The sequence below is a fragment of the Pipra filicauda genome, unplaced genomic scaffold, assembly GCF_003945595.2.
Source record: "Pipra filicauda isolate LSUMZ 115617 unplaced genomic scaffold, ASM394559v2 scaffold194_size2289513_pilon, whole genome shotgun sequence".
NCBI classification, from domain to species: Eukaryota; Metazoa; Chordata; class Aves; order Passeriformes; family Pipridae; genus Pipra; species Pipra filicauda.
The window spans coordinates 649,456-666,294 of NW_024104303.1; the positions used below are offsets into that span (position 1 = coordinate 649,456).

A 16,839-nucleotide genomic window follows, 5' to 3' on the forward strand; every position below is an offset into this window, starting at 1 on the left:
TATTAATCTTCCCTAGCAAAATAATCTCTAATAAAAGAAGAGAGGGAGAAATTAAATCACAACCACAAGAGCAGCCTTACTAACTCAGGGTTCATCTCACCCAACTCTGTCCTGTCTCCAGCACCAGTTGTAAATACTACAGCTTTAAAGAGTAAAACAAGGCTACTCCATATGATGCTTCCCTCAATAATATGCCAACTCCCATTACTCAGAACAAATTAATAAGCAACCTCTGAAAGCATTATTTACTTACCTTTCTCACATGTTTTTCCCATAAAACCTGGAGGACAGATGCATTCCCCAGTATCTTCATGACAAATGCCGTTGTTCGTGCAGGAAGGACAATGGGAGCTACAGGAAGGGCCCCATTTCTGAGCTTCACATCCTTTTTTTGGAAAAATATGACATATTTGTTGTCTTCTTAGTAATCCATCAGGTTGTAAAATTATTTTTAAGACAAACAGTAAAATATGTAAAATTACAATCCATATAGAACCCCCATCCCCCAGCCAACTGGACCACTTTAATTAGTAAATTGGGAGTAACTTCAAAATTCAAATTTGGGGTGCTACATTAATTCATTTGCAACTCCTAGAAGTATCCTCTGGATGTTATGTTACCATCATAAACATTTTCTCTATACTGTGAGATATTTGAATAGCTCTTTATTTTTTCATATAAATTTTATATTTCTATCCAAGTTAATAGAATATAGTTTTCTTTATATCTGATGAAAATGGACACAGCAGCATGAGCCTCAAGACATTTAGAATACTTAATGGAAAATATCCAAACTCGTCTTTTCATCCACTAGGAAATTAACCTTAAGAGCTAACTAAGGCTAGGATAGTTTGTGAAGAAGATGATAAATCTTAAAATAAATAAGGTTTAAATATAGCCCACCACTGAGAACAGGGAGACACAGCGGAGAATGACAGCCTTCATTCATACTTACTTGATGTTTAAAAAGCTGAGATGCTGAAAAAAGAGCTAGCTCTCCTGGAAATAGCTAAGATGAATTGAACTTAAATCTGACTTTTTATTTTTCTCTCTGTATAAATCAATATTAGCTTGTACCAAAGATCCATGAGAAGAAATTTCTTCTGACATAATCTGGTGGCAGTGTATGCTAGGAAAGATTTTAGCCCTTATTTGGGCGCAATATTTCATTTCAGGTTCATGATAACTTTAAAAAAATAATCAACAGCACACATTAATGGAACTTACGTCTTACAATAAGCCTTGTGTAAGCAGTAGTAAAGAGGTTTCCTCCTATGTATCTGGCAGAGTAAACCCCTGCATCATGTGGTTGAACTTGAGGATAGGATACTTCCAGCTCCCCTGGCACTTCATGCCTGGGCACAGAGTGGATGAAGGAACCTGGAAAAGGAGCACACAGATACCACAGACAGAAGTCATTCACCCTCTACATGCAGAAGTCAGTTTGCATTGGTTACTGAAGGGGACAGCTGAGATGGGCTTAGCAGCAGAATCAACTTATTAGTTATGAATTTTCTGGCAGCTCTTTAGCTATCTTAGTTTTTCATAATTGAGAGGTGTGAGTAAAGAAGCAGCTAGATTTTGAGGAGATTTAGTATATGAAATGGACGAACAACTTCACATTCAGCATTGCGAAGAGTCTACTGGTTAAAATGTTCATTTGGTTTCTTGGTCTTTTCTGAAGTGAGGGGTAATGATCCATAAGGAGTTTAGGGTAGCTGGAGTTCAATAGCAAATGCCAGCCAGGTCCAATTTAGTCTGAGCAGCACAAAGACTTACTGAGGAGACCAAAACAGAAAGAACTGAGCACAGCTTTATCTTCCCAGATTTAACATGTTTCTGTCTCTTCTATGTTGTTTTGTTGGTTTTTTTTTTTCACCAAAGGGCTTATCTGTGTTATTCTATAGTTGCTGCAGTTGGTCATAAATGTTTGCTAAGTAAGGCAATAGCATTTGGTCTCTCCCATCCTTCTGGGTGGAAATAATAACAACATTTGAACATTGATTGCTGTCAAAGAGAAACTGCATCCATTGAACTTCAGGACTTCTGGGGGTCCTTCCACTCCAGTCTGTTAGAGCAAAGCTGCTGTCAGCTAATGCCAGGTCCAGCCAGTTCTCACTAAAATATGTGTGCATGCGCTCATACACGCTCTACAAATAGAGCCAACCACCAGCAAACCCGCAGAGCAGAACTGTGACTAAATGGGTACTGCATGTCCATAGGGGACTCACTAAAATGGCTTGGGTTGGAAGGAACCATTTGGATCATCTAGTTACAAACCCCCTGCCATGGGCAGGGACACCTTTCCCTAAATCAGGTTCCAGTGACTTACTACACTCACATATAGGAATTTCTTTCTACTATCTGATATAAACCCATCCTCTTTCAGATTAAAGCCAATCCCCCTTGTCCTGCCACTACATGCTCTTGTCAAAAGTGCCTCTCCAGCTTTCCTTCAATCCCTTTTAGGTACTGTAAGGCCACAATAAGGTCTCTCTGGGGACTTTTCTTCTCCAGGCTGCATAACCCCAACTTTCTCACATTAACAGCCCTGACAGACAGCCTGATCCTGTTCTGACTTGCCAGCTAGAAGGGCCGAATGACCATTAAACAGATGGTATGCTCACAAATGCCCTTACCTTCTACATCCCCTTACAGTTACACTGAAAATGTAACATTTTTTTTCATTTTTTTCACCTTTCTGAAATAATTTAAAAGGTAAACAGCATCAAGCAGGACCTTTACTGTCTGTGATCATGAATATTATCATACTAGCAATCTGACTATAGCCAAATTTCAGGCAGCCAAAAACATGAAACTTTGCTGGGGGATCATTACCAAAACAGACGAAAGAGTGTGGGTCATTTCGGTCCATGACAACACATGACAGCAGTTTTCCAAGAAAACAGGGCCAAATTAAGAGAACAAATGATGGAATGGATTTGTTTTGAAACTGTGAGGCTTTTTCTGGATATCTTTTGACTTACAAGCTGCGTAACAAACTTGACAGCAAAGCATTAAGAGAAGCGTATGCTCACAGTCTGTTAGCAAGGCTCAATTTTTTATGGCTTGTTTTCCAAGATGACACATGTTAGGCTGATGTCTCAAAGAAACACTGTTTAGAAGAACAATTTCATCCTCTAGACAGCCATTGTGAGGCCCTGTAAGGGGGAAGTGGTACTTTAAATTACTTAAATGAAAGACTGCAACAGCTACATATGGCAGGAGACGTATTTTGTCTTCTTTGCCAGCTGCTGTATCAGGAATTCTCAGGCATGTTGTTTCAACAGCATCTCAGGTGAAAAACTTGACCTGCTTTCCAGAGTCAGTTTGGGACTTTTTGCCAAATTTCCAGATGGAATCCCAGCTAAGGGAGTGCCATGGTGTAAGCACTCCTGCTCCAACATCTCATCTGGCTCTTGTATGAGAGAATGCTGACAGGAAATAACAAAATTTCCTAGAGACCCTGAAATGACAAGTGATGGCAAACTTTCCCCACTGTGCCTGGCAAAGCTGAATCTCTGAAGAGCAAAGAAGGAGGTATTTATGAAACTCTACTTTGCATATTGCCTTTTTAAAAGACACTTTTTATTTATTTTTGTCTTCCAGACGTAGAAAAGTGCTCCAGGTAATCAGTAACTGAGGTTGAGGCTAACCCACTGCACCATTCTTTTAGTGTGTGTCAACACTTCCTTACTTCACCCTATTGTATTTACTCCCTGTTTCCTGGTAGCTTACTGTATGCTAAACTATCAGGTAAACATGTTGTGCTTTCAACAACTATAATTTGTTGTGGTCTAACATTCTAATTAAATATGAAGGCACAGGGAGTTTTAGTGACCTATATATTCCTACATTTCTATAGGAGGTAGATAGCAAAGAGCACATGTTTTCAAGTGCCAAGCAGGAGCAACACGCAGCTGAACAGTGAATTACACGTGATTTAGGTCCCATGTTATACAGAAAAGTTGGTGTTATGAAAGCTGCAACCTGACTAATTCTTGTAGTTGAATGAAGTAAGGACAAAATTTTGTTTACAGTTTTTTCTTTCTAATAGCAGACTACTAGTGATTAATTTCTTAGCCTGAAGAGTATCGTAGAAGAAAAATGACCTCAAAAAGCCATTTGAGGAACGAAACGTATGACTTGAAAAGCAGTAGAAGTGCAAAGAAAGACACACAGGCTTCACAGTGGCACAGTAAAAACAAAACAAAACAAACAAACAAACAAAAAAAAAAAAAGGGAAAAACCCCACAAAAAAACCCCAAACCAAACCAACCAACCAACCAAAACAAACAAAAACCCCACCAAACTCCCCCCCCCCAAAAAAAAACCCAAAACCAAAACAAAACCTAAACCCAGGCAAACATATGAGGAGATGTATAAGGACATCAAAAAGGAAAATAAGAAACAAAGCAACAAACAGAGGATTTGGTATTTTGGTGAAAGAGAAACGAATCAGATCAACATATTGGATATGGCAAATGGCTCCCTTAGGAACATTAAATGTGTGAGGAACTATGTCTGATACAGCGTGGGCAGCATCAGCAATAACTTTAAAACAGTTACTTGGCACTTAGCTAAGACAATGATAGCAGGAAAGTGAAAAGACGAGAAAGATTGATTACCATTCTTGTAGATCACTGCATCTTCCTCTTTTGATGCCATTCTGATGAAGGAAATATTCACGTGCTCCCCTTTATTTGCTGTAACAGTTAATGCCACTGGGTAGAATGAGGCTGAAAACAGAACAGAAGCATGTGGTAAATAGCAGTTATTGTCACTTTCTTGTCCCTGGCCTGAAAGCTGAGAATGGTTTGCAGCATGATCCTGACCCAGGTTTTGACATCTAAATTTCTTTAGAGCATAAACTGATTCTTTACCAGCAGCAGCCTCAATCTATGTTTGGCAAAGACAGAGGAACTGCCTATATCCTGAAACAACAGATTACCACTAGAACCTGGGGCATGAAAAAATAATGGACTTTTGGCTGAGTAACTGGAAATACTTCATAACTAGGAGCTCTAACTGGCTGTAAAACACTTTCCCAAGTTTCTTGATCCCTTGAGACATTTTTAAAGCAGACTGGATAAAGTACTGGAAATTGTATTGTAGGGAACATGCTGTCATTGGCAAAAAAATACCTAGAGTGACTCAGTTCTTTTCTATTTAAGTTTTATGATGCAGGACTGTCAAAATAGTTCAGGAGACCACAATCATGCAGGGTCTGGAGAAGATGCATAGATAGAATAGGTTTGTGCTTGTTCACCATGCTCTCTGAAAATACAGAGAGTGTTGGCTTGCACTAAGAACTAAATGAAAAAAAATAATATAGACAGGCAGTGGTACTTTTACCAAAATATTCTCAGCTGAAAATGTGACTCAATTAAAATAAAAATTCTGTGTGAGGGACTGTCTAGATCAGTGATATTTTTCAAATTTCCAGTGGAAAATTGAAATTCATTTTCCTGCTTAAACAGAAAGCTATTTCTACACATTTGTTTATAGTTCTTGATTAAACAAAAAAAGAAAGCAATAGATAGAAGGATTTTCACAACATTCCTGCCTTTTCCTTATCATTACTAGTGGAAAAATATTCTCAGAAGATAATTGGAAAAGGGACAGAAAAATCTCAAGAAACAGTCTTTTTTAAACCAGTGAAACGGTGATTTTAATTACCATATTACTTTGAAACAAGTTAGAAGTTAAGGATACTTCCTTTCATTTACTTTGAAAATTCCAAAGGAAAGTTGTGAAGTGTTTTGAGGACAAATTCAGGTTTTCAGTCCATTTTTAGCTCTGAGTGTTTATGCCATATTGCTGTTGATATGTTATATGGGGAAAAAACTCTTCTTAGGCGAAGTTGACTTCCAAACTTTTCAGCTCTTTACCTGAGTGAGAATTGTTGCACCTTTGTACTTCCCCTTTTAGAGCACTCAGGAGAGTGAGGCATTGATTTGCACCAGTCCCTTTGCTCTTTCTGTTTTTGAAGCTGTTTAGCCTTAAGAGTTCCTCCTCTGCAAGTTCCTCTCAGACAGGCCAATCTGTTTTTCCTTCTGCTGCCACCTGCCTCCCCAACAAGGTGAGTGGCACCTTTCCAACAGGAAGACCCCCCTGAGCTTCAGCTGGAAGAAGAGCATTCATATTCATAGTCAGCTCTGCGTTTGCAAGGGTTCCATTTCTGTTAAAGTTGCATTTATTTCACAACAAATAATTTGTTTAAGGAACACACATACAAGTAAGTATGAACTGTTAGACAACTTATTCATCAAAAATTGCCTTTTATCTATAATCATGCCTCCTTTTTTTGGTTAATTTTTACCAAGCTGTTGATAAAGTATTCTTTGATTCACAACAATGGAAATGCAGAAAACAAATTTGGACTCTGTGGCCAAAATTTGGTGGCAAAGAAATACACAGAGGTAGGATCAGAAAGCACAGAAAAAAATTATGAACTAACTTTCTGTCATATGTATACAATAGAGCTGTAAAAAATGAGCAGGTAAATCAAGGTTTGTATGAGGCTGAACTCATGTTAGCACCTCCATGATACTATTTTGTAAAATCTGAGGAGTTAAAGAAGGATAATATTCTTGAAATATTTGAGAAAAGAACAATTTATTATTCCCATTTCAGAATGGAATTTTAATTAAAAATCAAAATGTTTGTGTTATGTGATGTAAAATTAAAGAAAGAAAATCTGAGCAAGAATGAAAACATTTTTATCAGCCCAAGCCAGCTTCTCTTCTAGAATATTATTTCCTTGAAATTTTTGACATTTTAATGTTTTATTTATGATTAGAAACAAGACAACTATTGAAAACTCACAATTCTTTGCAGAATGGAATTTCCATCCCCTGTGCAGTTCTACTGTTTATGCTCTGAGCCTCTGCCACATGTTTTCATTCCTTTGTAAATGATATACAATTGATTTCAGCAGGACTCTTCCTGCTTGATATTAAGTACATGCATGAGAATCTATTGAGAATTTGTCATTTTGCCTAGACACTGGTATATGCACTTATATCTTAAAGAAATAGAGAATTCTAATAGAGAATAATGAAATAAGACCTCATAAGAAACAGGCAAACAAAAACTTCAAGCAATCCCAACTTACTGTCAGCTCCCAAGTTAGAAGTTATTTATTAATAACAAATGCATAGTGAAAATCATTAGCTACATAAGAAAAAAAAATTCAACAGCTTTCACAAAAATAAATTACTGCTTACAAAGGATCCTAAGGGATTTAGTTGCAGTGTTTTTTGGACCAAATTTAGTGAGGCAATACCAATTGTTTTAACAAGATATTACACTTTTGTATTCCTATTTTTTTTTCTTTGCATTTGGTTAGGCTTAACAAAAACACTTTTTCTTCAGGGTATTGTTGCAGTGGAAAGAAATGCACACTCCCTGTTGGGCTGAGTTCCAACATATTTTTAGATTGTGACTTGTATTACACAATTTCACATCTCGAGTGTGCCAATGCCTTATAGAGACATAACGAACTGAGCTGCAGGACAAGTGCCATAATGCTCTGTTGCTAGCGTTTCCATTATTGTCTCTTTTCCCACTCTATGTCTGAGTTTCTGTGGGGAAAATACAATCATGCGCGTGAAAATAAACATTTATTGTGTAGATAAATTGCATAAATTATATTTGACTAGATGGACAACAGGCTATTCTCTATAGTGTTCTATTCTATATATATGTGCTGTATGCAGTATAAGCACCACTCCCCATGAAAAGATAAAGGATAAATTTTTCCTTCTCATTGCGTGTATGAATATTATGGGTATCCATAATGACTGAGCATAAAGAATTCAGGAGAATAGACTTGTTACTTTCAGAATAGCAGATGTATAGAATAAATCAGGAAAATGAACCTGTTACTGTTACATATTTTACACCAAAAATCCTCACTTTGTCTTCATACCTTGTAATATGCATATAATCAGGCAGATGGCAGTTTCCACTAATTCAGTGGGGCTAACCAAATGATTAACACTTAGTGAGTGTTTCAGCAACTTCTTGCCCTGAGGATGCAAAACAGGGGCTGGATTTTCAGAAGTGCTCCTTCTTCCTGTGATTTCTTTGTGTCCCTAATGGGAAACTGCAAATTTCAACTCTTGCTCAATTTTTGCTATTGAAAAGCGCATTCTACCTTTAAAAATTATACAGACAACAACAGTAAAGTGGAAAGAGGTCTGTTTTCCAGTTACCAATGCTTTGCCAAACTTCACAGTCCTTCCTTGACTTCTTCTTCCTCTTTCTGTGCATTTTAATAGCTTTGAGGATTTCTGATGCACCTCTTCCTCACTCATCTAATCTGATTAGATTATACACCTTCACTGAGGATTTCCTAGTTCAAATTTTGTTAGTGAAAGCTTTTGCAGAGAAAATCTGAGAAATAGATTCAAACCCAGAAATGAATCAAAGAGACCTACCAACTGCTGGTGTGAATGTTACTTCTAGTTAGAACAACTTCTGCCACATAAGAAGCTTTCAAAGTTTGATTACTTAAAAGTCTCTGCTCCTAGGTCCACAGATACCAAGTGCAAAGAACTGATTGATTCAGAAGACATTCTTCCACCCATGCATGTTGTTCTACAACAGAACAGCCAGAAATGTGCTTAGCTCACTGGCAGTCTGCCACAGGCAAGGTCACATATTGACTTTCCATGGACTGTTATCTTATCTCCTCCTCACTGCAGCCTCCTTTGAAACAATGGAGTTGTCAGTCTGCATCTGCAGAGCTTTCTTGGTGACCAATCCAAAGCCTTCAAAGACCACATTTGGTCAGAGAAAACATAAGCCAAAGAAAAATGCACCTTTCTTCCAACATACCCCTATTCAAAGAAATAAATAGAAGCTAGCTGCAGCTCTGAAAAATCAAAGTACCTCCTTTTATAAATTTACTATCTAATTCCAGGAGATATCAACAACAAAAATTGGTCTTACTAAAACCTTACAAAGAAAGGTTAAAAGTGTAAAGTCACCTGAATAACCAGCTGCCATGGCACAAAACATTAGCAGCACAGTAAAATCTACAAAAAAAATCAGTCACAGTTTTGAGAACTTGATGTGCTGCAGAAAATTACCCAAAATTTCTTTTACTTTTCTGTAGTTTATGGTGATCTCTGCTTAGAACCTTGTCCCAGATGTCTTATGAGGTCCAGAAGCAAGAGAAATTTTGCACATAAAAAATTGTAATTTACAGGTAGTGTGCTGGACCTGGGAAATTCCACCTTTTCATCTGACTGTCTCCCTTGCCATATTTGCTTCTTCTCCCATGCATAGCCTTAAAACTGAAATCAAGTGAATAGTGAAATCTGTAGTGGGTTTTTGTGAATAACCCTCTTAGATTTTGTAAAACTTCTCTGGAGTTTCTTTCCAGTGTTGAAATGGATCCTTTTTTTTTTTCTGTTTCACAGTGACACAGAATGTGCAGATCCAATGTTGCTGACCTTAGGCAAGGCAATTATTTTCTAGGCTCAGGTTACCTATTTATTTAGAAAAATAGAATAGTTATTTTAGCTATCTGCATTTCAGACCTATCAAGATTTTAAAATGGAACCTTGCTTAGGAATCAAGGGTCCGAGATGTGGAAAACTCACTGCAGATAACTGAAAAATCTGACCACCATACAGTACCTTGCAGTGGCATCTTCATGGTGTGTATCCTTGTCACCTCATCCTTGAGTTTCCCTTCACAGTAATATGCTCCAATAGTTTCCCTGGCCTGTTCCCTCTTCCACACCACTGTTTTGGCTGCTGCTCTCTTTGAATCTTCATTAACTTCCAGTGGTTCCCGGTGCTGGTTTGTCACATCCTCCTGGTCTCGGTCGATTGTGATAGACTCACGGGAACGCCATTTGGAATTGATACATATCAGTGATGTCTCGGAGTTGCCCACCAGAGGGAAGGAATTGATCAGTATGAGGTCCAGTGCTGCTTCCACTTTACCTAATGAAAAAAGCATCAAACAAACAAACAAAAAAATTACTGCAGACTTCAAGTATGTGGATGATCAAAGCACCAGGTAAACTGTTTCACCCTGTACTCAAGGTTTCTCTGTCTGGTGCCCTGCATAGCTCTTGAGCAAAACAAGAACATAGATGAACTATTCTGCTACACTGGCATTAGCATTTACTTTTTATGACACAAACAGACGGAGTTTGTTCGTCTCAGAAAAGGCAGTAAGTCTCGCAAATATGTAGAATTTTTTTCAAGAGCTGTTGCAGAAGCCCAAAGAAAACCATGGGTTGCAAGAGCAGATAGATCGGTGTTTAGTTAGGCATGCACATAAATACCTCAATGCTTTGCTGGTAACAGGGGCAGCAGATGATAAGGTTGTCAGTTTAATAGTGTTTCTTTTATGTCTTTTACATGGGTTTAATATGTATGAATTGATGTAAAGCAGTTATGTCTTTCAGTTATAGGAGCTGATAATGCTTGGAGCATGTAGTGGTTTTTTTAGCTGTTTTATGAATTTGAACTAATGATTTCATAGTCAATCACATGATAACCATTTGAAGCCCTAACAGACAGTGGCAAGAACCATAGCACAGAGCAACTTTCTCAAAAAGAAAGAGCAAGTCAGCAACACCAGTTAAGTGAGGTTAGGTTTAAATCACTCTAAATTACTCCCTTTGATTTATAGAACTTCCAGAAATACATGAAGATGGAAGACATTTGAAAATGATAGATACAAGCCTAATCAAAACAGCCACTGGCAGAGTGCTACAGTTTTAGTTGTTTAAATGCAAATAGCTGGAGGGAAATACAGTTCTTCTATAATGAACAATTGGCAAATAATAGGCGTTTCCCTTTATTTTTGAAATTCAGGGTAAGGAGAAGGGAAGCAGTAACATTTTTTCCAGCTGAAACAGGAAGAATAATTGATTTCTTTTATTCATCACATCTATTTTCCTGCTTTGGATACAAGTGTATTTTGTATTTACACAGAGAGATCTAATATTTAATGCCACTCAGCTTCCAAATGTTTCTCTGATGGGAAGGAAGGGGTATAGTCTTAGATAAGGGAGGTCAAAAGGTCTTAGTGCTGGCTGCAGTCTTTGCGTGTGTCTCTGCAGTGCTCTGGGCCAAGGGAGGAGGTCCTCCTCTGCTTTCAATGCAAGCAACCACTCTGGGGACTGAAGTATCTTGACAGCACATTGACACTCACCACACCCAACCAGTCTTCCACAGCCACCACCCTTTCATGTGCCAGCCCAGATAGCTTGCAGTTACATAATGGAGAAAGGAAACCTTCTGGAAAGGATGCAATGGCCATTAAAGTAAATACTACAGAAAGGTGCAGGTCAGCAAAGTCAGTTTGTCCTGCTGCACATTGCAAACCTAAATCCTTTGAATGAAGTTAAAGAGATATGTGATAGAAATTAGGCCAGACTCATCAATTTTATAGGGCATTTATCTCAAGGCGCTTAGTTTTACATGGGGAACGCTTGTGCTCTTACTATGGGTCTGAGGCATCAGCTGAAGGCAGATACAGTTCATCAATCACCAGCACTGAGAGCACCTTCAGTTTATATCAGCAAGGATCCCATGCCATGTAGGCATATTCTTAAAGCCATAATTTGCAAGATCCTGATTTCTGCAAACTTTCATGAAACTCAGAACCAAATTTGCATCCAAATTCCATGACTTGATATAATTATCTGTGTTGAGGTCAGGCAGAGTGTTAGAGATCAGAACTGGAATATTTTGATGTTTCTGCCTAGCGTCCACAGGTCACAGAGTGCCTTTCCAATTTGTCTTTCTGATACAGAAGTATGGACCCAAGGGGCCGGGGGCCTTCAGAGGATATCTGCTCATCCAGGGCTCACGTTCCATTTTCTATAGCATTTCTCTGTTCCTCTGGCTTCCAACAAAGATTGAAAGGTAAAAATAACACCTTTTTCTTCCCCTGCGTCTCAACCTTTTAATACATTGAGAAAAAGCAGCAGGAGAAGTCTGAATTTTGAGGACTAGCTTTCATGTTGCCTTCGATCCATATGCAAGATGAAGTGAAGCAATATCCAATCAGATTCAGGAACACCTCTTTCCTTGCAGTAATACAAATCGTGTAATAAAGTTGTAGAGTAACCAAAAGTTAGACTCACTGCTTATCTATAATTTTGATTCTGAATGAATCAAAATCTAGCCACTGGTGAATGGCTAGTGTTCTGATTCTCTGTCTAAATATAGGGGGTTTTTTGTTATATTAAACAGTGTAGGGTAACCCAGCCATCTGACTGAGGTAGAAGGAACACAGACAGAGTTTCATGTCTTCCCAGAGAAGCACTAGAAGGCTTTTCTGCCTCCAAAGTGAATTTATATCTATGCATAAGTATGGAACCATGTGCCATGCATGGTTTTGCAGCTAAAGCTTCACAGCTGGAATACATTAAAATAAAAGCTAAAATAAATCCAAATGATATTTTGCACTAAGAAAAGTTGTGTTTTATGTGTAATCTGGGAAAAAAAAAACTAAACAAAAAAACCAACCAGACAAAAAACCAACAACACCCTAGCAGACTAAGGCCTTGGAGTTGATAGGAAGGCTTTACGGTAATGCAACTTAAACTAACCCAACAGTGCCTGCTAAAAAGGAATTTGCCTAGTCTGGCAAAAGTTAGGCAAATCGTGTCCTTGATGTTAATGATGACTTTGAGTATATAAGGACCACATAAGGACAACAGGATTTAGCTCTCTGAGAAAAGCATGAAAAATACAGACAGGAAACACACTGCCTCTTAGCAGGGACAATCCTCTGTGCTGCCTTGAAAAAGTTCTTTGACTCCTGCCCTGGTCCTTGAAGAACTGACCTTATCAGGAAGTCAATTTGCTGTGTGTGCAAGTAGATTTTGAGAAGAGAAAGCACTTGCAAAAGGCCCAAGCTGTAAATGGGAGATACCATGCAAGGAAGACTCATTGCCCTGTATTTATGACACTCACTCATAGTGGTGCAGTGCTTTGAGCTTTTCCAGCACGGAGAAAATGGCATTCTCTATAACAGTAAGTTTAAATAACAGCACTATAGCCCAGACAGCAAAATAAATGGAGGGAAACAAGTCCCTCTTAGCCCATTCTTAGTTACAAGATTGTCCTCTCTCTCTTGCTGTGAGATACTCAGCTGTATCTTTCATAACTTCTCTAGTACAAATTTCTGCACTCACAGCTCAGAAAGCCAATCCTACCCTGGACTGCATCAAAAGAAGCATAGCCAGCAGGTCAAGGGTGATGATTCTGCCCCTCAGCTTTTGTGAGACTTCACCTGGAGTGCTGCATCCAGCTCTGGGGTCGCCAGCATGAAATGGACATGGACCTGTAGAAGCATGTCCAGAGTGGGACCACCAAGACGATGGAGGGCTGGAGCACTTCTCCCGTGAGGAAAGGCTGAGCTGGTTCGTACTGTTCACCCTGGAGAAGACTCCAGGGAGATCTTGTAGCAGCCTTCCAGTTCCTAAAGGGGGTACAAGATAGCTAGAGAGGGCTTTTTGTCAAGGCCATGTCAAGACACAATTTTACTCAAAGAGCAAGAAAGTTTCTGATAAAGATTAAAATATTGCTTCTCTGTATCCGAATTGGTGCTAGACACTAGAGTTTGTGAGAAAATGGGGCAATTTTGAGCTGACATAGTTTTATGCCAGAGATGAGTACCCACAGCAACTCTTACGAGAAAAGTGTTATGATTTGTTCTTTCATCTCAGAGACTCCCTGCCCATATACTTCCAGATTTACACTGTTAACCCTTGTCTTGTCCCCATGAAAACATGGAAATGTTCTAGGTGTTTTCTGCATAATGTGATGGCTTTGCAAAGTTGCCTGTTATTTGGAAAAATGTTCAACACTGGAATGCTTAACAGTTTTCTACCATAGCAAGCAGCCAGAGTGGTTAGCTCCATCACAAGATAACCATACTCCACTGCCCTTCAAAAACCACATAAGATGGACATAGGTCGTATTTGCAAGGTGTCTTGAGAATGCAAAGTTCTGAGTAAAAGTTTTAGGTGTTAGTATCAAGTAGAAGTGGAAACAAAGAAATTGTTTAGACATTACACATCTAATTATGTATTTATTTTCCTTATATTTGTAGAGCTTTATGTGATGGTTTCACTCTAGGCCTTCCTGGAGACCTTCTCCCTTCTCCCTTCCCCTCTTCCCTTTTTGGGGAGCTGTTTGGGATTTCTGGGCTTGTGGTGTGTGGTATTCTCGTTGTGTGTATCTGTCTCATATGTAAAATATAGATATATATATATATATATTTTTGCTATAGCTTTGGCTGCTTGAGTCGTTTCTTTTCTCTTCCCTCTCTGGGAAGCAGGTCCTTGTTGTCGAGTTTCGGGGGCTTGGCGGGAAGCCAGCTCGAAACTTGCACACTTTATTATTAATTGCTTGAAGTGAATCTAAGATGGAAGTCTTTCGCTTGGCATTAGGCGTGTATCAGAGGAAAAAGAAGACCTGTTGTAAGAGGCAAGCGGAAAGACTGATACTTTTAATGTACTAAATACTTAAGAAAGAAGGAGAGGGCAGAAAATTCTAGTAAATTCCATCCCATTTTTCATGAGTGAAGCAAAGAAAATAAAAGGTGATATAATAGGTAATGTTTTGGTAGTTTGTTTGGTTTTTTTTTTAACGGTAACACAAATTTTTTTTGCTTGTAACACAAATTATTTCTGCTTTTAAGTATCTGGGAATATGAATGTAAAATATATAGATACTATACTAACAGGGAAAAAATAGAATCTGCACTTAGTTTTGGTGTTATGCTGGAAGGGAAACAGTCAGTTGCACATGACACTCACTGTAAGATTTAAAAGTCATTTAGAGACCGGTAAAAACATATGTCCCAAATTGTAAAGACATTGACCCCTTTCCCTTCAAGTTTCTTAAACAACACCAAACACTCCCTCTGCTTGAAATAAAAAGGTTTTCATTTAGAACAAACCTAACTTGCTAAATAGCCTACCTCTCAGTATTTCCAATAAAACTATTTTTTTGTCCATATAAAGAATCTCACTGTTTGTATCTTACATGATGCTACCGAGCAGCTGTGGGATGGTTCACAGTTCAAATAGGAAGACCTCTTGCCTTTAGAAATAGAGCACTATTGTGGAGGGAAGGTATTGTGAAACTATTAAAAGATGAAAAATTAGTGACAGAAAATCAGTTTTCCACTTGGTAGCAGTTGGAAGACCGGAGCACAAGTGTGAAAAATAAAATAGTTTGTCAAAGCCACTAGGGCTGCCTATCTGGGAATCTGCTTATCCACCTTTCTGTACACCTGGAGCAGCTGAAGGAAATGCAACTGCCTTGTTGTTCTCTCTACATGTCAGTTGTTTCATAACCAATCAAAGCAATCTTTTAAGATGAAAAAGCTAGAAAAGAAACACTGCTGCAGCTTGGCTGGGGGTTTCCTAGGGAGGGTGTCTAAATGTGTGTGCATAATAACCAAATAACCAATATGTAGAAAGATACTTCCTCATGATTTGTGCTTAGACTTGGTTGACCACAAGCAAGTAAAGTGTAAAACAACCTAAGGCTTGTTGAACAACCAGCCTACAATATGGTAGGTAATGCTGAAAAAGAATGAGGAATGTGGAAAAGCTTGAGTAGAATGAGTCTGTAGTTCAGGTGCATCTGGTTGGATTTGAAGCCAGCCAAATACGGGTACTATCATCTAGAAAGTATTTGCACACCAAAATACATATGTCCATAGCAAGGCTGGTCCTTGTAAGTTGCCTTATGAAGCTACTATTTATACTACAGATGTGTACTGTTGTATGTGGGCATGTGCCAAGCTGGAGTAAGCAAAATAACACAGGTAAACCATTAGTCTTCATAGGATATATCAGTACGTACAACATGCACAAGGTTAGCTGTCTGGAAGTGTGTGTGAGTGTTGACTTCTGGAAGGACATACTCTGATGCACTTCTGCCTTTACAGCAGTGTACCCTTCCTTTGCCACTTACTGATTTTTCTGAGTGAAGCGGTGGCAGAGGTTTCTGGTGCTGAGCACACTTTGTGACTAAGGAGTCTAAAGTCCCTGACCAGTGGCAGGTCTTTGATGCATAGCCAGGAAATAACACAAGGGAAAATCATCAGCACGATCAAAAGTGCAGTTTGAACTGCACTGTCAAGGGAGACTTGTTGCTCTCTGAAGGAGAAATTAACCAAGACACTTCATTAGACAGGCTGGCAGTGCAAAAAGTAAATAAATACCAGGCAAAAAAAATACCAGCCTTGAAGAAAGAAGTTTACATTTCTGGATACAGAAATGCTATTTCTGAATCTGTCTTTTGAAAATCCTTTCAGAACTTAGTAAATACCTAATATCTTTATACCCCAAAGGGTTTATAATTTCCTAGTGATGAATTACAAAAAGAATTTTAATAGATTTTTTTTATTCTTTATTATATGACCCTTGTTTAACAGTTGGAGAACAGTTATCAAAACTGCATCCTAAAAAACAATCAGCATTTTAAACTCTTCGTAGGAAAGTCTCTAGTTCAGACATGGTGGTTCTTTGCTCTATATCTCCGCTGAAACTTCAGTGAAACAGCACCCTAAATATTATCTACTGGCACACGGTAGAGACTGTCTTTGGAGGACAGTTCTTCATTGCAGTTTCTGTAAGATTTTCAAGATTTTTCAAATAGGTCTTGCGTCTGACACAAGTAGTAGGTGCATTCATTTTTTGTTCACTTCTCCTATGCCTACCCAACACCCTTCATAGCACAATAACTTCTTGGTCTTCCACAGAAAGCTGAACAGGGGTTTTGTGTGTTTAAGAGATGAGTCTAGACCAAGCAGGCTCAAGTCTCTGTGATCTTAAAC

The 16,839-nt window shown here is 38.5% G+C and overlaps 1 protein-coding gene across 1 annotated transcript in view; it reads right to left on the reverse strand.

Annotated features, from left to right (window-relative positions):
* Window positions 1-16,839, reverse strand: part of TEK (TEK receptor tyrosine kinase) — a 37,213-nt gene that overhangs the window by 16,145 nt on the left and 4,229 nt on the right. The window contains exons 2-5 of the mRNA XM_027715130.2: window positions 9,651-9,962; window positions 4,629-4,739; window positions 1,228-1,380; window positions 254-385 (exon numbers count right to left, since the gene is read on the reverse strand). Of these exons, the coding sequence (XP_027570931.1) occupies window positions 254-385; window positions 1,228-1,380; window positions 4,629-4,739; window positions 9,651-9,962 (708 nt within the window). The remainder of the gene's footprint in view (window positions 1-253; window positions 386-1,227; window positions 1,381-4,628; window positions 4,740-9,650; window positions 9,963-16,839) is intronic.